This window comes from Juglans regia, chromosome 16 (genome assembly GCF_001411555.2).
Source record: "Juglans regia cultivar Chandler chromosome 16, Walnut 2.0, whole genome shotgun sequence".
NCBI classification, from domain to species: Eukaryota; Viridiplantae; Streptophyta; class Magnoliopsida; order Fagales; family Juglandaceae; genus Juglans; species Juglans regia.
This window is the reverse complement of record NC_049916.1, coordinates 26,470,744-26,491,326: the sequence shown is the minus strand read 5'-3', so window position 1 is coordinate 26,491,326 and position 20,583 is coordinate 26,470,744. Positions and strand designations below refer to the sequence as shown.

At 34.6% G+C, this 20,583-nt stretch overlaps 2 protein-coding genes across 2 annotated transcripts; both read right to left on the bottom strand.

Moving 5' to 3' along the window:
* Positions 1-311: 311 nt before the first annotated feature.
* LOC109013420 (transmembrane protein 87B) lies at positions 312-5,326 on the bottom strand. Its single transcript, XM_018995506.2, has 5 exons — positions 4,980-5,326; positions 2,731-3,667; positions 2,496-2,591; positions 1,466-1,602; positions 312-706 (listed from the first exon to the last, which is right to left on the bottom strand). Exons 1-5 carry the CDS (start codon positions 5,216-5,218, stop codon positions 538-540), a joined length of 1,578 nt encoding a protein of 525 aa, XP_018851051.1. The 5' UTR covers positions 5,219-5,326; the 3' UTR covers positions 312-537.
* Positions 5,327-13,247: 7,921 nt separating this feature from the next.
* Positions 13,248-16,304, bottom strand: LOC109002265 (protein FAR1-RELATED SEQUENCE 5-like). Its single transcript, XM_035686257.1, has 5 exons — positions 16,251-16,304; positions 15,980-16,156; positions 13,801-15,891; positions 13,426-13,572; positions 13,248-13,340 (listed from the first exon to the last, which is right to left on the bottom strand). Exons 1-5 carry the CDS (start codon positions 16,302-16,304, stop codon positions 13,248-13,250), a joined length of 2,562 nt encoding a protein of 853 aa, XP_035542150.1.
* Positions 16,305-20,583: the final 4,279 nt, after the last annotated feature.

Here is a 20,583-nt window from a genome sequence, read left to right as displayed (position 1 = left end):
CCTTCTTCATTTTAAATTTTCTCACTACTGATGTCTTATATATTAAATACTAATAAAAAAATAACAGTCACAAAATCAGATAAATTGATGTGAAGAGGGAAGATGGTAACTTCGGTTACATTTCACGAGACCAAAGAAAAAAATAGAACCTTCAACCTTGGTTGTTTACATGCATGACACCACAATCACAACGACGTCGTGCTTATCTAGGGCCCCGATGACATCCTATACTTCCAACCATGTTTTTTTCTCAAGGCTTGGTTCCTTTTGATAGCATCATTTGCAACATAAGTTGTGCATGCACGGAGTGAAGAGGTACTACTACTATGAAACATTGAAAAAAAAAAATCATGGAAAGTATGCAGCCTTTTTAGAAATATTTTACACCGCCTCCTTGCATGCCAAGGGCCAATCACTCAACCGATAGAAGTTACTCTCAGGGAGAATAGGATGATCTCAACCCCAGAGCTCATATTAACAGGACCATTTTAGCACACACTTGCCCAAAGAAAAAAAAGGAAAAATTTTCTTCAGTGATTATTCTCTCTTATCCTCTTCCGCATCTTCTTCTTTTTCAAAGTTACCGTTTGTTCCTACTTTCTTTTCTTGCTTGACTAAACTGACATCACCCTCCCCCTTTCCCCTGGTTAGACATTGAGCTTCTTCATCATCGGGTTCTTCTCCCACTTCCTCTGAGTATGCATACCTGCATATGGTCGGAAGTACAAGTCAAAATACAATAATGAAGTCTGAGCGGCTTCAGAAATTGTTAACTATGCGATTATTTTTGCCTATTTAACTAGCCACCAAACAATCAGAGGTAAGATAGCTATTTTTTATATATATATTTTTTCTTATAAACAAAATAAGGAAAGAGATGAGAAAACCTAGCCAGTCGGACCCATTTTAAGAATGAAAACTAGCGATTTGAGAATTCTAAGCTTCATCCAGTTTAGTAACCGATAAAGAAAGGAACAATAAAAAAAGAAGACCAGCAATGCCCTAAAGAGTGTAGATGGCAAATGATGTCTACACGTCCCACTTCTCACAATTCTTTATCATCATATTCTTCTCCCACTTCTTATAATGCTTTTATCAGGCGTAGGCAGGTCACACATGCAAGTTCTGACTAATATTAACGTCAACTCGAACTCTTAAACATTGTCAGGTTGTCTCCCATGACAAAGGATCTCCTACCAGGCCACCTAAAAGGGCAGATTTCTGAGTTTTCGGAGTGTGTTCAGTTTTTCTAAATACAGAGGCAAGTATATCCCCGTATAACCTTCTTCAGCAAAGCTATTTAAGGTCTGAGAGAACAGAAAATTTTCAGAAAAACTTTTTCTTATCATTCTTGAGCAGACAGCCATTTTATGGAACATATTTAGCGTCAGAAATTTCAATTAGAAAGAAGTACAACCAGATTAATGACTATGTAGATATGTGCAATGTGCATGCCATAACTCACCGTTGAGAGTTCTGAGATGGGGCCCAGAGATAGCAAATCACACAGAGCAATGCAAATGCAAGAATGTCCCAAAAAGCAGTGATTATCCAAGCACTCTGCCATCGCTCATTGAATGGATCTGTTGCTTTGAAATAAACCTGTTGGATAAAGCTTATCAGACCCATAACACTTGTTCAACCACATCTTGACAGAATGTATGTTGAAACAATTATTCAGGAGAAAATAACCTTACAAGAAGCAGGGATTCTTGCAAAAGAAAGGACAAGAATACATATATGACAGAAATACAGGTACAAATAAAAGGGATTCAATTGCAAACATATGCACACCAAACAAAAAGGTAAAGCGACACTTGCCATTCCCTTTCCCTTCCCTCCTTTCCTCTCTCTTTTCCTACACTACTCCCCTTAGGCTCCCAAACATGGTCTAAGAGATGAGCTTGTGGGCATCACACCCACATCTGCCAATGATCTCAACCACAGGAAATGCCATGCAGCAGAGAACCATAAAAAAAATGCAGTCCACACAAAAGTACATCACTAGGCACCAAGATTATGTCCTCTGCATTGTAACATGATATTCTCAAGGAAAACCATAATGATATTCCATATCAATTGTCCTTTCTTGAATGCCTAAAAGATGGTGAGAAACTAGCTGTGCTTTTTGCATTATGAATCATAGTGAAGCAAATTTGTAATATGTTAACAGTGTAGCAAAAAAACTTCTATAAAATTGTACTTTCTTTCTTGGCACTCTACCCCTACCCAACCCCTAGAAAAAATAAACCATTCTACATGTCTTACTAACCCCCACTGCCCCCTCCCCTCCACTCCCCCCCAAAAAAAAAAAAAAAATCATAGAAATCCTTATGCAGGATGGTTTTATCCGAATTCTATTAATAAAAACCTTGGCAAAGCCCAAGTACACAAGACGTATACAAGAGGAGTAACCAAGCAATTGAATTGACAAAACATACTAGATTATGCTAATTTCATAAAAAAAGTATATGCTCTCAACTAGGAAACCATACCTCATATCCTATCCAAGCAACTGAAGCAACTACAGTTACTGCTAAAGCATTTGAGAACTTCCTATATATATCCAACTTCACAGAACTCCGTTTTGCCTGCACAGGATTTTTATAAGTTTCTGGAAGTTATATGGAAATAAAGAAAAATAATGCAAGTGATGCAGAAAGTAAAGAGGAAGTAATGCTACCATGATCAAATTAGAATAGGAAGAAGGTGCTGGTAAAAATATGATACCTGTAACTGCTCTAGTGTTCTAGAAAGAGATGTAAAAATCCACAAAATCAAAAATGCATCCAGGAAAGCATCAGGGAGAACTAAAAAGAGCCTCGCTCTTCCTGATATGTCATTGATTGTCCCCACATACTCGGTAATATCCAGCAACTCTGATGCCAAAAAGTAAGTTGTTCCAAGAAGAAGCACCTTTGAGGTCAAACCACCAAGAGTTGGCCGAACAACACCATAACCCATTGAAACAGAAAGGATAAGAAGGCGTGAAACTGTTTTCCTAACAGCTCCAACTGTTACAACCCAAGTTGTAACTACAATTGGCCTCATTCCAGTATCATTAAAGTTAACATACTCAAAATACCAAAGAATCATCTCAAACAATCCAAGAGCAATAACAGCTGTGATGCAATGCTGAAGTTGCAGTATATCCTTCCAAAACCTCATATACTGGGAGAACCAAATGACACTAAGAAAAAAATAAGCAAGTGACATAAACACATAAAACTTCATCAATGGAGCCATCCTACCAGGTAAATAACCATCGGGATTTTTCCACATTGTTTTCCCACTCATTATTAGTCCTTTTAGCTGTGGATCACATGCTACAAAAAACAAGTTATACATCCCAGTTTTTGTGATAGGAACCACCTTGTAAGCAATATTTGTGGATAAAGAGTTTCTGCTGAACTGTATATCTTCAACAATGGGCCAGTTAATATCTGTTGCTGAAGGTCTCCGAATGACTTCACCTTGCTTACAACCTTCCAATTTGGCAAGATCAGGGGTGCAACATATAGCTCTTTGTCCACCATAAGCAGAACCACCAATATTATTGCGATCAGCCGACTCAAAAATTATTACTTGTACCAACCCGGTACTATGATCCTTGTCCGAATGCTTGTCAGCTGCAGCCTTACTCCTCCAGAAGGTGATATTCTCAAATCTATACAAACTGAAAATGTGAGAGTTTTGCACTTACAGTAATAACATATATTATAACGAGTAAAAAGAAAGCTGACATTTATGCAAAATCTTAAAAGCACATACCCCACTACAAAAGCATTAAGTTTTTACACCCAGTCCTTGGTCATATCACCCCACAGATAACCTCACTCATCAAAACTTATCTAATTTTTGTTTTTCTTACACAGACACCCCAAATCTTATTAACATGTTCGCATGCATGCATGTACAAAGAAAGATTAAAATCTGAACAAGATCTATATTGTGTTATATACTAGGATCATTACACCAAGTTCTCTTTTTCAACTCCTTTCACTCTAAGATTTCCAAGATTCCTTTCAATTGATGAAAGCTCTAAAGACAGTGATAACGAAAAATGTCTTCTGGTCTCTTGCTCGTCAGTTTCCATAGTAAATTCAAAGACTTCACAAGCATAACCAGAAATTGGATCCAGTAAACAAGTACAAATGAACCATGCACGAGAAGACTTCCTCATAAGGTAGGGGCGTTTACAAACGTAAGGGAACTCTCTGTCCAATTCAACCACTGCACTAGTCCTCTTTGTTTACTCAAACTTACAAACCCAAATTTAGATTTTTGTATAACCACTTCTACATAATGAAGTGGTTGAAACGGAATAGTAGAATCCTCCAAGAGATGGAGAAGAGTGAAAGACAAAATGAGTAGGAAGGGGAGAGAGAACAACATGGCAGTTAATCTCATCCACCGTTTTGGCTCCACTCGGGACTCAACCTACTTATCAAAAAATATTTAGGCTCCACTCAACCAATTTGTGATTTATCTTTTTCGTTTCTGCAAGAAATTTATTTCGTAAATCATCAATTATACTTATGTGTCCACTACAGAACAACACGAAGTCTGTCTCTGCTTATTCATCACCAATTAAAGCATGCATTGAAAAGTGAAGGTATTAAGATTAACAATCTTTTGATTGTATTGGTAAACAAAATTTTATTAAGATTAAGAATCTTATTTATTACCAACTGGGGCATGCATTGGCTTCATACTTATATCAATGTAGCTCAGTATTGATATATGAATCTTTAATTCTACTTTTTCCCCCTAGCTTCTATGCAACCAAACATAATGATAAACCAAGAAAGGCAGATATTGTAACCTCGGATCTACCCAATTTCACCAAAATGTCAATCTCGAGCCACATATTCACACATCCCGCCTTATTTGTTACTTATATCCAAATACTTTTTCTTTTTGATAAGATTACTTACATCTAAATCTGTATCTATGTATGTATGATAGAAATAGAGTACCGGATAGAAGAAATGCCATTGCGGATCGAAGAATGGGCGGAGTTGTCAGCGGTGGGAGACGCAACGATGCCTTCGCTGCCACCGGAGAGAAGGAAAGCGTTGCCGACTTCCCCGAAGGGTTCGTTGTTGTAGATGTGAATTGAGGCATTGGTGGTGGTGATGACAAATGCTGAGAGGAGGAGAGAAACAGCGAAGAAGAGCTCTGGAAAGCTACTTCTTTGAATTGCTGCGAAATCCATGCCGATAGAATGAGAGAGAGAACGGATCGGCGGGTGTGGAGGGAGAGGGCGAGGAAGAGAGAGAGAGAGAGAGAGAGTGAGTGCGAGAGAAGCAATATCACTGTCGGTGAGAGGGGAAGTCAGACTCCTTGAATGATGAGTCATGGGCATCAGTGCAACGTTACGGGCGCGTGAGAAGCACGCTAACACGAAAGAAATAAAATTAGTTTTTTTTTTTTTTTTTTTCCAAATAATAAAATTTGTAAATGTTTTGCAAGTTTTGTGAAGATTTTAGGAGAGATTTCAAAATTTACTCCAACTTATTTTATATAATTATGATAATTTTAATAAATTTTTATATAAAATATAATAAATAATTTAACTTTTTTATAAAATAAAAATAATATTTTATTCCATTTTTAATTTTCATATCATTTCAATTTATTATCTAAATCTACGTAATCACGTGAGTTTTTTTCATCCACAATTTTAATCAACTAGTTCTTAATTTATGCATACAAATATTAGCATGCTAGTAGCTTAAGGTATATATTCAAAAATATAATTAGAGATACAAGTAATTCAAAAAGTAAAAATAAAACATGCTAAACGTGGATGATATAAATAATTTTTTTTTCCAAGTTTTATCGCTAAACAAGGCATTGTATAAATAATTAGGCTTTGTTTATTTTTACAGATAAAATAGATTGAGATAAAAGTTAAAAATTGAATAAAATATTATTAGAATATATTTTTTTAATATTATTTTTATTTTAAAATTTAAAAAATTTGAATTGTTTATTTTATTTTATGTGATGATTTAACAAAATTATAATAATTAGATGAGATGAGAATGATTGTAAAAACAAACTAGGCCTTAACTTATTATAATATCACGTTAATTATAAAAAAAAAATTAATACATAAATATAGGTTCATATTAACTTATCTGACAAATATGTTTAGTGTAATAAAAGAATAATGTAACAAAAAGAAATCTTCTTTTAATTAAAATTCTCTCACCATTCTTTTATTATAAATACTTTAGCCAATTACACAAAAACAATCTTATAAATTGATGTGTTTTAATATAATTTGTCAAATTATAAAGTTAATTTTATTGTAAAACAGATCTAATAGATCAGATGAATTCATATCAATTTATAAAATTACTTATAGGTAATTCGTTTATGAATGTAGTAATACTCTTCTTTTATTCAATATCAAATATGTTTGTATTGAGTCTAAAACGACTGGAATGTAAATTAACTAATTAAATTTATTAAAATTCGATGATATGTATATATCCTAACATACCCTTAATTTAGTCTAAACAAGTGGAACTCATATTTCATGGTTTTAATTTATATATACAAATTTTGGACCCATTTTTATATTCGTGTCGTATAGGGGTGTAATCTGTTTGGTCCGGTCCGGTTTTGGATAAAATTTAAGACCGAATTAGTATGTACTGGTTTTGTATTTTTCAAAACCGATTACGCACCGGTTACCCTCATAAACCGGTACTTCCGGTTTTATCGGTTTCCGGTCCGGTCCGGTCCGGTTTTCTGGTTTTTTTAAAATGTAAGTTTCACAATTTGTCATTAAAAATTTGTTTATAAAAAAAAAATTGATTTAAAAAAAACTGTTTTATACTTTTATTAATATATTAAACTATATAATTGTATTAATATTAAACTATTGGTATAGTTATAAGTTATACATTAGTATTAGTTATAAACTTTTAGTGATTTAGTATTAACATTTTATGTTATAATTTATAAATTATAATAAGAAATTATTTCATATATGAATATATATATTATATATAAAATTTCACATAAAAATTTATAATTATACATTATATATAAAACTTATATATATATATATTAATATTTAATATATATATAAAATATTTTGTATAAAACTTATATATAAAAATATATTTTTTTTAATCAACCGGTCCGGTCCGGTCCAAAAAATTCCGGAACCGGAACCGGACCGGAACCGGCCAGTTTTTACATTTTAAAAACCGGTTCCGGACCGGACCGGTTCAAAACCGGTAAAACTAGTCCAGTACGGTCCGGTCCGGATCGGTTTTTCGATTTGAGTTTACACCCCTAGTGTCGTACGTGCTTGAATCAATTCCAATTAGGCCGGGCCCAGTATTTTGCGATAGAGTTATAAACCAATTTCAATCTTGAGGACCAGTTTATTTGCAAAAACCGAATCCATTTATAAAATCTTGGAAAGTAGCCATATATCTTACTTATACTTAAAAGTACCTATAACATAAACAATAATGAATGTGTTCGTACATAATGCCACTGTGTTTCTCTATGAGCCGAGAATGGATTCGTGCGTGTGAATACCAGTGTGCGATGGAGAGGGAAGGGAGGTTCGTGGTTGTTGGGTCTGCCAGAGGTGGTCGCCGATGTGAGGTGGTGGAGGTGCGGTGGTCTGGGTGGCCGTGTATGTCGGCGAAACTAGACAAAAATGGGTGAAACCCATTTCGATTGGGGTACCACAGGGGAGAGAGAGGGATGCACATGGCGGAGATCGGTGGTAGCTGGGTTGGTCGCTGGCGTGAGAGGGACTCGCGGTGGTGGCGGTGAGGCTGGCTGGCCGGCCGTGTACGGCGGCGCAACTAGAGAGAAATGGAAAAAACCTATTTTGGTTGGGTTACCGCAAGGGAGAGATAGGGCTACGCATGGGAGAGATCGGTGGTGACTGGGTTGGTCGCCGGCGTGAGGGGGACTTGCCGATGGTGGCGGTGAGGCTTATCGGCGCACGGCGGCACCGGGTTGGGCTGAAGGAGGATGGGGCGTGGGGGAATAATCGGGCCAGAGGAGAGAGAAAGAAAGTGAGGAAAAAATCACTATAATATTTATCACTATTATGTAAAAAATAGATTCTTTAAAGTGGATCTCAAATATACTAAATTTTTTTAAAAATATTGTGCAGATTTTACACACTTTAAAATTATATAAATAATTTCTCTTGTTAAAATTTAGAGATACAATTATAAGACTGTAATATTTATCACTATAATAAATAATTTCTCTTATTAAAACACTAATTTAAACTAATTTAAAATTTAAATAATTAAAATATAAATAACATATCATACATAAACTATTAAATTTAATTTATAAAATATTAATATTTCATCATTAAATAAATGATGAAATTTTATTAAATATTTTTAAGAAATTAATCTCAACCCTTCATTTTAAGTCCTTAGATTTGATCTAACAATAGAAATTTAAACACTGATTTAAACTAATTTAAATTTAAATAATTAATATATAAATAGCATATCATACATGAACTATCAAATTTAATTTATAAAATACTAATATTTCATCATCAAATAAATAATGAAATTTTATTAAATATTTTTAAGAAATTATAACCATAGAAATAATTAGAGTTTTAACATAATTTAAGTATGATAATATCCTTAATTAACTAAATAAATAGCATATCATACATAAACTATCAAATTTAATTTATAAAATACCAATCTTCCATCATTAAATAAATGATGAAATTTTACTAAATATTTTTAAGAAATTAAAACCATATAAATAATTAGAGTTTTAACATAATTTAAATATGATAATATTCTTAATTAACTAAATTAGGCAAACGTGCGTGGGGAAGGAGAGAGAGGGAGAAAGGAAAAGTGGGGGAAAATGTTGGTTTTTGAGTTTTAAATTTCAACTATTTATCTTGAATCTTTAAATTTAATCTAACGGTAGAAGTTTAAATATTGATTTAAACTAACATAAAATAGATAATTAAAATATAAATATTATATCATACACTTAAAATTAACTTTAATTTATAAAATACTAATTTTTCATTATTAAATAAAAGATAAAGTTTTATTAAACATTTTTAAGAGAATAATATTATATTTAAAATCAACTTTAATTTATAAAATACTAATTTTTCATCATTAATAAATGATGAAATTTTACTGAACATTTTTAAGAGAAAAAAACTATCTAATTAATTTAAATTTTTAATATAATTTAAATTTCATAATAAATGATGAACATAAATAAATAATAATTTTACTCTTATACATTAGACTATTTTAATATTTGAAGTTACACTTTATTTTTTTCTTCGATTTGGCAGACGTGGCAAACGTCCGTTTGCCACTACTAGTACCACTATATATATATTCAAGTTCCCAATAAGAAAAAACCAATATTATTTTCCTTTGCTCAATCCTCAGCTTTGATTTCTCCTCCTTATGATTGTCCTCTGTGGCGGAATCAGAAATTTGTTGTAGGGGCCGAGCAAAGTTAAAACTATCATAAAATATTTTTTATTCTATTTTTGAGTTAAAATAATCTAGAATATCAAAATAATTTTATAAAGGGGGTCAAGATAATTTTTTTAGAGAGGGAGCCAACAAAATATAAGATTAATATAATTTTATTAAAGCATAAAAAATTAATATATATATTTTTTTTAAACTTGGGGGTGGCATGGCCCCCCGGCCCCTTCATAGGTCCGTCGTTGATTGTCCTTTATGTTAAAGAAATTCTGCTACACGTACGATCGATCAGATGGCTAAGGCAAGAGGTATGATCATGATCATAGAAAAAAAATGCTAGAGGGAGGCATGGCTCAGGCCTCTGTGCGGACGATTTCCTACGTGGACTCAAGACGCACCGTTTTGAAGTAAATAAAACGGTGCGTTTTGGGGCCACTTATATGCATGCCTTCAACCCCAAAACACACCGTTTTACACTTTTTCTTATTTCTGGTTTTTGGTTCTCCTTCCCCAGAGAACTCTGTTCTCCTTCGTTTCTCCCCGGATTGAAGCCATCGCAGGTTCGTTTCTCTTCCTCTCTCTTGGTTTCTCTTGGTTTCTTGATCTTTCTTCTCATTTCTCCTTCTTTGTTTCTCTTCGTTTCTCCTTCCAGGTATCTCTCCCCTGCCCGATCTCTCTCCCAAACCTAAATCTAACCCTAACGCAGCTGTGCGACGCCGAGGAAGAGAGTTTCGCACTCCAGTTATTCACCAGTTTCGCACTCCAGCTAGGTAAATTTCCCAACCCTAACACAATAGACATTCCTTAATTTTTAAGAATGTAGAAAATGGGTTGCAAATTGAATGGCATTGGATATGTTAAATCATAGGCATCGATATATATAAACCGATTATTTATTCGGTATATATTATTGTAATTCCTTAATTTCTATGAATTTAGGAAATGGGTTGGAAATTGATGGTATTGGATATGTTTCCAAAAATTGAAGGCATCGATATATATAAATCGATTATTTATCCGGTATATATTAGTGTAATTCCTCAATTTTTATGAATCTAGAAATGTTCCTTGAAGAGATGTTCCTTGAAGAGATGTTCCTTGAAGAGTTGTTGATAACATGTAATGCTGGCCTAATGTCATGTTGAGATTGATTGCTATGTATTTTTACTCAATATATACAAGTCAAGTGGTCATGGCAGAGAAGCCAGTCTTTTTTGAACTATCTTACCTTTGTACTACAGATGTTTAAGTTTATGACAGTACTCTATGGATTGACATTGTATATGCAAGTTTGTTTTCCCTGTTCAGCAAAATCTTATTTCAGCAAAATCTCTATGATGTTTAATTTTATTGAAGGCATTCTCATTGGCTGTGTGATAAGGGATGCTTGCCTTCTTTCTCACAAAATAATGCCATTATTGGGCCTAACATGCACAAAAAGTTGGAACAATCTGATGGAAACTGTCTGGAAAGTAGTGTTTATTTTGTTGTTAGGTCAGATATTTCTTTTTGGGAATCAATTCTGTCTGGGAATCAATTCTTGCTTATTTGACCAGTCCAATAAGAAGCCTGAAAAGTGAAAACTTCCCCCAACTCATTGATTAATTAATATGCCAATGATGATTAGTATAAGATAAAGGCAATGCTGCTCAACTCCATCATTTCAGCTCTTTTTATCACATCACTGTAATCTCTTATTTGAGGTTTTAAACCCCTTTGCACAATCTGCTTTAACTATAGTGTAAGCAACTTTTTCCAAATTGACTTTCAATTCTCAAGAGAAAGTAGTAACTCATTCTGCACCAAATTTGATTTCATCATGAATAGTGATATGCAAAGTTGAGTTCATCGTCATAGATTGTCAAATAAGGAACTGCATACAATATGGTTCAAGGTACCAATGGCCAGTTTACAAAAACCATGGTTGTTTTCAAATTCCAACACAAATTTAGCAAAAAAAAAAAAAAAGATTCCAAACACACTTCTCTTTTGAGAGGTACCTCTTTAAAGATTATGAATGCAAACATTGATTGTGTCACTTCCATTGTTTTGATTCTATAAAACATACACAGGATATTACCTAGGGAATAGCTAATAACGTGATGAGACAATATCTATGCCAAAATCTGTATGTTATTGTATCATGCTGGTTGTCTAAAATAATGGGCAACCATATATTTCATGAAAGATTGATTTAAGACTGGTAGGTTGCAATATGGGCGTGTGTAAATCTGCAAGCAGTAGATAAACTTATGAGACATTGGACATTGGTCAATAACAGCCGAGTAAGATTTAGATTCAATGAAGAAGTTATATGATTGAAGAATTGTCTGAGTGTGCCACAACCCAAGTAATTATCATCAACTGTGTCATCTACAATCCATGGGTGACCTGCGCACAAACTATTGTCCAGCTGCTATATATGTACTTAGAAAAAAATCTACTATATACAGAGGCAAATGTATTGTTGGAGGTGCTGTTGTACTTAGATTATATTGTTGGATGTGCTATGTACAACCTTATACAAACTCACTGAATATATTGTTGGAGGTGTTGTTGTATTTCGTTGACAGATTTAAAATGTCGTCATCAGTTGCGTCAACATCGTTGCTTAATCATACATTGAGTGACGTCCCAATGTGCAGCTGTGGGGAACAAGCTGTACTTAGAATATCAAATACTCGAAGAAATTCAGGGCGAGCATTCTTTGGGTGTCCACTCTACAACAAAGAGGTAGACGCAGTTAATAGTAGTTGCGTGTTTTTGTTTTCATATTAATGTTTTATTCAAAATTTTGACGTCAGAAATACTTATACATTTATTTATGTATAATCAGGGGTTACCGCACTGCAAGTTTTTCAAGTGGTCAGATAGTAGTGAATACAAAGAGCAAGACTTTGTAAAGAGAGAAGCAGAAGTATTAAGGAAAGAGGAAGAACTTAAAGAGAGAAGCAGAATTAAAGAAAGATGAAGAACTTAAAAAGAGAGAAGCAGAAGTATTAAGAAAAGATGAAGAGCTTAAAAAGAGAGAAGAAGAGATTGAGAAGAGGGAGTTGGCACTCCATAATCATCAAGCCCAGTTTCGCATTCAAGAAGCCGACATGCGGCATGCACGCAAACTATTTGGTGTATTTTGGCTAATAGCCATAATTATTTACTTGTATTTGATACTCTCACTGGGTTGACGACTTTGTATCTGTATTTGAAGAAAACTTAGCGTTTGTAAGTCGAGACTTAAAAATATATATATTTGAGACTTTAATCTGATTTGTATTTGATCTTCAATCTCGAGACTTTAGAATGTTTTAACGTGACAATGCATATATATAGAGTATATATATGGCATGAAAATAACTTACCAGTCTGATATCATTTTGTCAGAATATTTGACAAGACTAAATTACAGGTTTATTGATTACCTTTTTTTCACTTGGACATAAGAAGCAATATCAAATACAGTATAATCTCAACTCATAAACTAATACCACATAAATTGAATACTTGGATACAAACTCACGGGGGCATAAATAGTATATTTGGATACAAAATGTGCAAAACGTGGATTCAAATACTAAGATACAATACAAAACGTATACTTGCACCACTAATACATAACATACTAACTCCAACATACCAACACCAACACGCAAATTACCCCTAACACAAATGCATACAAACCACATCCAACACTAATTCCAACAAATCACCACCATTAACACACAACATAAGTAGGCATAATGGATCTATAAAGTCTTGCTATAAGAAGCTGCTTGGCTGCATTCTATCTGTAGTCTCCGGCTGCGTTCCATCTGCCATTTCCGGCTGCGTTCCATCCATTTCTAATTGCATCTGTGAACATAATAACAGCCAAAGTAAGACCCATATAAAATTAAACGAGTTTAACCAATAAAATGAATTCAAGTGATAATTGTACGCTTTCTTGTGTCCCTATCACTGGAGTTTGTTGTCCACTTTCTTGATCCACCATTATGGGAGAGATAACATTTTCTTGCACCCTTATTTCCGATATCCCAAGTTGGTTTCCACTGCTTTCTAATAGTTCAGTATCCAATCTACGCCTCTGACAACATAAAAAATAATTAGAGTTCACAAGTGAAAATAATAGCATATTATCAAATACTTAAAGATGATCATCAGGATACTATGCTCTCACCAGTCTATTTTTTCCCTTATCTTTTTTCTTATTCACAGCCTTAGTTTTAATTTTTTTCAATTGTTCCTCCATCGTTGACATCCTCATCTTACACGGGGGTCTTCCCTTACCTCTGACAACATGGGGACTTAGCACCTTTTTGGAACTTCCTTCTTTGGCTGCATTCACGGTACTTCCTCCAACATTAGAATCTATGTCCTTGGAGTTCGAAGTACGCCATACCTCATTCATCGCATATAACTTCGAAATCATTTCCTCAGTATGCCCATCGCACGAAACTGCATTTGTTACTACCTCATTGAAAGTTTTCAATATACGTTTATACCTAACAGTTTCGGGTCTCTGATCATCAATGTCATAACTTCTCGAAATAAATGTATACTTACGTTTTATGTCTTTTCTCCACCGGTCCAATATGTACTTTTCCGGCAACTCACGAACTTTCTTAGCTGAAAAGATGGCAAGAATATGTCTACAAATGATCCCTCGCATCTCAAACAACCCACAAACACACTTCGCCTCACATTCGGTCTCATTAAAGTAAAGAGTGTATGTAACCTCCTTGATGAAATCTTCAGTCTTAACTTGATCATCGACCGAGTAAGTTGCGATTACTCCATCCATTTTCTCGAAACGACAATGACAATATATCATTCTCATTATCTCTTGTTGAACCTCCCTAAATTTTGAATTTGTGTATACATCTTGAAACTTCTTCTCAAAAGCCAAGTGTGATATGTAAGGAACCGTGAAGTTAAATGAATTGAAGTCAGCTTGGTTTTCGTTCTCAATTTTTTTCTTCAATGCATTGTCGAACTGATCAACAAACTCTTTAAGGTTTGTCCTGGCATGCACGTAACCATCAAAGAAAGCATTCATACTCTCACTGCGTTGAGTTGTACTCATTCCAGCCCAAAACGAGTTCTTTAAATATACCGGCACCCAAAACTCTCTTTCCGCATATAAGCTTTGCAACCATGCATTTTCATGTAAATTGAAAGTATCCTTCAGGCTGTTCCAAGAATTCTCAAACTCCTCGATTGTAAGAGAGTCATAGACACAAGATAGTAACTTACTTTTCAGGCCACATTTGTATTGAGCATGGGAACCAAGCTTCTCAGGCACCTTTCGCAATATGTGCCACAAGCAATATCTATGCCGCGTGTTGGGAAAGACAATAGAGATCGCATTTTTCATTGCGCGATCTTGATCTGTTATGATAGTATTTGGCGCTTTTCCATCCATACAATCGAGCCAAGTTTTAAATAACCAAATAAACGATTCCGTATCCTCACTTGAAATAAGGCCTGCACCCAAAAGGATTGACTGTCCATGATGGTTTACACCCACAAAAGGTGCAAATGGCATTCCATACCTATTTGTCAGGTATGTGGTATCGAATGTTACTACATCTCCAAAGTAGTTGTAGGCCCCTCTACTACGGGCGTCCGCCCAAAATACACTTTTCAGTCTATCATCATCATCCAATTCCATGAGGCTGAAAAAACCATCATTCTTGTATTGCATCCTTCTAAAATACTCAAACAACGCTTGAGCACCACCTTTACCAAGGTGCAAGTGTCGTGCCTTGTCAATATAATTACGACAATTTTTTTCTCCAAATGGTACGTTCTCAAACCCACCCGCCTCAGTCACAAGAGCATGGAAACTTTTATTCATCCGTATACCAGCCTCATCATTAATATCCAACACCCTCTTAACAGACTCATTAACTTCTCTATTGCATCTGAAAAATTTAGATTTTCTTGGACTAAGCCCATGATTGTGTGTGTTAAATACGGATGTGACACACAGCTTCTCATCCTTTAACATGACATTCATCCTTGCCTTGCAGTCTGTCTTGCTTGTTGGCCGAGGCTTGGAGACGTTTGACGCCCTATTTCGTGCCTTGCCACCCCGAGCACATCCCAGTGATCCCACAGTGACATATTTCACAGTCCCATCTTTCTCACTTTTACTCCTTTGTGTCATTATGCCAAAACCACATCGTTTTCTGTAATGTTTATAGTAATTCATCAACTCATTCTCCGACTCAAAATTCATCCCTGGCTTTGGCTCCTCAGTGGTATCACCCCCATCAGTGCTAGCCTCTTTGGTATCAGCCGTATTACCCAAAGAGGCAGTAGATTGCGCTTCAACTTCTATTGAGTCTGATATGGCCTTACTAATTTCTTCAATAGAGTTACTTTGCTGCACTTTATTTTTCTGTAAATTAGGAGAAAAAAGTATGGCATGAAAAAATATGTTCTAAATAATGTAAAAGAAACTGCATGTGGAGAATCAAAAACATCACCTCACTGTCACATGGATATGGGTTGGTAGAAGTTGGAGGAACAAATGCTGGTAAAGCTGAACAAGAGCTAGAAGCGACACTAGCGCTGCTCTGTACACTAGAACTCGCAGCTACACTAGAGCTGATACTACTTGCAGAACTAGACATGGGAGTGGAAGTAGAGATCCATGGGTGTTGCTGCAGTTTTCCAAATAAAATGTAAACATAAATAGTTAACCCAAATATTCAAGTACAACATTAACTACAAATGCATACTCTAAAAAATGATTACCTGGTTGTTCCATGGATATGGGTACGCATTTGGAGGAGGTCCCATCATTGGCATGTCAGAACTATACAAGGCAGCAGAACTACTTAGGGCATTAGTACTTGACGTTGCAGCGGCAGTAGAGCTTCATGGGTGTTGCTACAGTTCTCCAACAAAAATTAAATATAAATAGTTAGACCAAATATTCAAGTACAACATTAACTACAAAGGCATACTCTAACAAATAATTACCTGGTTGCTCTATGGATATGGGTTGGCATTTGGAGGAGGCACAAAGGGTGGTAACCACGCATGAGACATTGGACTGTAGTAACTTGGCATGTAATTTGAAAAAGTTGGATATAGTGGTCTTGATATGTTGTCCTAACATATAGCAACATAATGTTAATCAACCCAAGTGGACAATGACTACACATAAAATAAACACACACCAACTGTTGAAAGATGTTTACAATACCTGGATTGATGGATTGGTGATAGGAACTGTTATGCGGGATGCATCTTCTTTCTCTTTCTCCATCTATCTCAACGATGAAATCAAGATGCCACGCACCTACAATATTATATTGAAATCTTTTAGTTGGGCACTTAAATATATTCACGGTACTTTTTACTATATTTTGGACTCAACATATTTTGACACAAACTGAATGCAAATCTTTACAATCAAAATAGGCACTTTTTCAAACTGAATGTAAATGTTAATCTCGAACAAAAATCTCCCTCTCAGATGCAAGATGCAGGACAACGCTAACTTTCCTATTAAAACTTAACAAGAAGAAAAAATAGACTAAAAACCATAATATTCTTAATAAAATCAGTTTCTTTTTTTCATTTTTTCCAAACAACAAACAAGTAAATTGATGCAAATGCTAATCTCGAACAAAAATCTCCCTTTCAAATGCAAGATGCAGGACGTATGCTAACTTTCCTATTAAAACTTAACAATAAGAAAAAATATACTAAAAAAGCAGAAGTATTCTTAATAAAATCAGTTTCTTTTTTTCATTTTTTCCAAACAACAAGTAAATTGATGCAAATGCTCATCTCGAACCAACTGTGTACATTTCGGATGCAAGATGCAGGACATATGCTAACTTTCCAATTAAAACTTAACAATAAGAAAAAATAGACTAAAAAACTAGAATATTCTTAATAAAATCAGTTTCTTTTTTCCATTTTTTCCAAACAACAAATAACTTGATAGAAATGGATTGCAAGAACTAGATTTCCAGAATTACCAGTTTTAAATGTACTATAGATTTCCAGAACTGGCCGTTTCTTCCACAAACGGCAGATGGAACGTAAATGCTTACTCACGGCGGAGACTCACGGCAGATGGTCACGCACGGCAGATCCCCTTCCACAGACGGCAGATGGAACGTAAATACTGGTGAGATTTGGTTTGGCGTTGGTTCTGAATTTTTTTCCCCAAAATATTTCTCAGTTTCTCCCGCTCGTTCGTTTGCGTTCTCAGTTCTCAATTTTGAGTTTTTTTTTTTTTTTAAATTTAATATTTAATTGCTAACGTGGCATTTTGCCACGTCAGTTTCGTCCGCGCGCAGGCACAACTTGTGCCTGCCTGTAGCAGGACTCTTGATCATATTGTTGCCATGCACAGTGCTGCTGCTAGCCGCTCATGTGTTTGCATCTTCTTCATTGCAATTAGAATATATGTGCTCATATATGCAGCCAACTACATTGTCGGAGATGGTCGTGGTTGGATCTTCAACGTCAAGGATTGTTCTGATCAAGGAAAGAGTTTTAAGCTTCTTTATTTCGTGACAGCTAATCATTCACCTCGCAAATAATCCATCACAAATATTATTTTTTCTTGTAGAGCTGGTGATCATGCTAGGTAAGTATCATGAGCAAGTACTGCTATTTATTACCTAAAGAAAAGCTAGCTCCAGGTTCGTTCCAATAAAATTACAAGAAACTGTTTATTTGTGACCAACTATTTCTTACGAAAATGATTATTTCTTGTTAAAATGAGTCTTTTTTCGTCATATGTAATCATTCTCATCGCAAATAATCCATCACAAATACTTATTTTTCTTGTAGTATAATAATTATCAACGACGTTAGATCGATCCAAGTACTTCTCAAGATCTGATGTACGTACTAATCAACTGCATGGATATATATTGAAAGAAGATCATCAAGATTCAGGGAAATGAATGCGAATATTAGGTTTGGTTGAGTTTACGCTTCACACCAACCAACTTCTAGAATTATTGCATGTTTGAATTCTAAGTCTAAAGAAACTTAGAAAACTGTATCGTGTTTTGGAATAGATTTCCCCAATGAATATTTTGAGGAGTTCCAGATATATTTATAGAGATTATAAATCATAGTTTGTTACAAGAATTGATCTATATGTATAATATAGAGCTTCATGATATTAAAAGTAGTACTCCTCCTGCGTAGAAAATTACAAACAACAATTTGAAAAAATGCATGTAGGAGCCAAAAGTAAATTAACTTTCTGGCCAAAAAGATCAAAATATAATGACAGACATCAAATTGTACGTGCTTGATCAGAAAACAGATTGCCATCAACCTGGGTTTTGGTTCTTGTATGGTTTTCTCAGAGAGAAATTTACAGAGGTAATTCGACATGCTGGCCGCCTCCAATTAATATCAGCGAAACAAATTAACTTCATGTTAACAAGAACATGAAGCATGCATGCCTGCCATGGAGGTGGACAGAATGCCAAACTAACTCTGCAACAAGGCCCCTGAGAAACCCTAAAGAGAATGGTGAAGAACGGATCAGATTTTTTGCAGCGGCTTTCGAATTAGGTACATCCTTTTTGACTTAATTTATATATACGTGTTCTCGATCTAGCCAGGCTTCTAGCTATATATACATATATCCTTTTTTACTTGCTGGCTGCAAATATGATTCGATTCAAAATGGGCTGATATCCAGATCCTTTCCACTCAGATTGTATTAGTTCGTCAACTCGTTTTTTGGGTCGACGTTCAAACGTTAAAGCTTGCGTGATTAGAATCACTTTTATTAGTACCTTTCACATCGATTTTTCAAGGGCATCGATCTTTGGATATTAATAAAGCATGGAAAAGGGGAATAATTAGTGTTCATTTCCAACTACAAATCATGCATATATATAATATATATATATCATTACAAGCAATTATGCTCGTGAATATATAGATCTAATTTATAATCATGATTTGATTATATGAAATTGTCAAGATGTCGACAGTATATATCGACGTGTTTGTCGTGGCCATGCTCTCTCCGAATTAGGCTCTTATTCTGGAAGAATTCATTCCTTCCATATATAATAATCATATTCATGATGTGCTGTACGAATTAATTAAGCCATCCGTTCACATTATCACCCATATCTCAGAGATTTCGGTGTTCTTTTCCAAGTAAGTTTAGCGGCAAATTAAGCGTATCTGTTCGGACGCGTTGCATTATCACAAACAGTACGTACCAAACCTAGTTAGGCATGCATCCACAGAACTTTTGATCTCGTTCTTCAGCCAAAAAAAAAAAAAATCGAAATTAATTTAAACGTGAGGAGAAAATTAGGACGTGGAAAAGTACGTGAGCATGATATATATATGATCGTTTTCTAGAAAATGAGATGACGAAATTTACAATTTTGAGATTAATTATTGGCTAAACGCAACAAATTCTCTAGAAATTCATACGTACATGATAAGGATTTTCAAGCCCAAGCTTAAATACATCGTCTGAATAATGGAATGCTTCAGTCTATAAATATATATATATATATATATATATATATATTTACAGTAATAGCAGTGGTTCATGGTAAACCACATTTGCCTAATTGGAAGAAAAAATAAAATTCCTGCAAATAATCTGTCCAAACAAGAAATAAAGTATGATTCCTTACATGCAGCACATAATCTTAAATAATTAAATTAGTTGTTAGTTCACAATCTGTAATACCCCATTCCCGTAGGCTAGAAGTGTCACGTGTTTTTCACAAAATAAACCCGGCAAGAGATCTCATATTTTATAAATGAAAATATAATTTATTTTGTAGAAAATTTGTCTAATAAAATGTCTTCAAAAACTTAAAAGAATAAAAAATTTATGTCATAAAATAATTTTTATTCTAGAAGGTCTGAAACTAAATCAAATGCTCTTTCTAATCCTGGCATGTCTGCTCGTATTTATCATTCTCACTTGAGTGGTTAAAAACATGAAAACAAACTAAAATGAGTCGAAGACTTAGCAAGAAATCCATCACAACGTAAACATAATAAATGTAAGGTTTTCATAAAAATTTTCATGCTGAGAGTAGCTTAAAATTCATGACTGTTTATA

Bases quoted from the DNA above. Each gene is read 5' to 3' on its own strand.
- LOC109013420 (XM_018995506.2), bottom strand. From the start codon at position 5,218: ATGGATTTCGCAGCAATTCAAAGAAGTAGCTTTCCAGAGCTCTTCTTC. The intron at 3,668-4,979 runs GTACTCTATTTC...CAGTTTGTATAG, and splicing joins AATGGCATTTCTTCTATCCG to ATTTGAGAATATCACCTTCT. The intron at 2,592-2,730 runs GTATCATATTTT...AATCCTGTGCAG, and splicing joins GAACACTAGAGCAGTTACAG to GCAAAACGGAGTTCTGTGAA.
- LOC109002265 (XM_035686257.1), bottom strand. From the start codon at position 16,304: ATGCCAATGATGGGACCTCCTCCAAATGCGTACCCATATCCATGGAAC. The intron at 16,157-16,250 runs GTAATCATTTTT...GGAAAACTGCAG, and splicing joins CATATCCATGGAACAACCAG to CAACACCCATGGATCTCTAC. The intron at 15,892-15,979 runs GTGATGTTTTTG...CCTAATTTACAG, and splicing joins CATATCCATGTGACAGTGAG to AAAAATAAAGTGCAGCAAAG.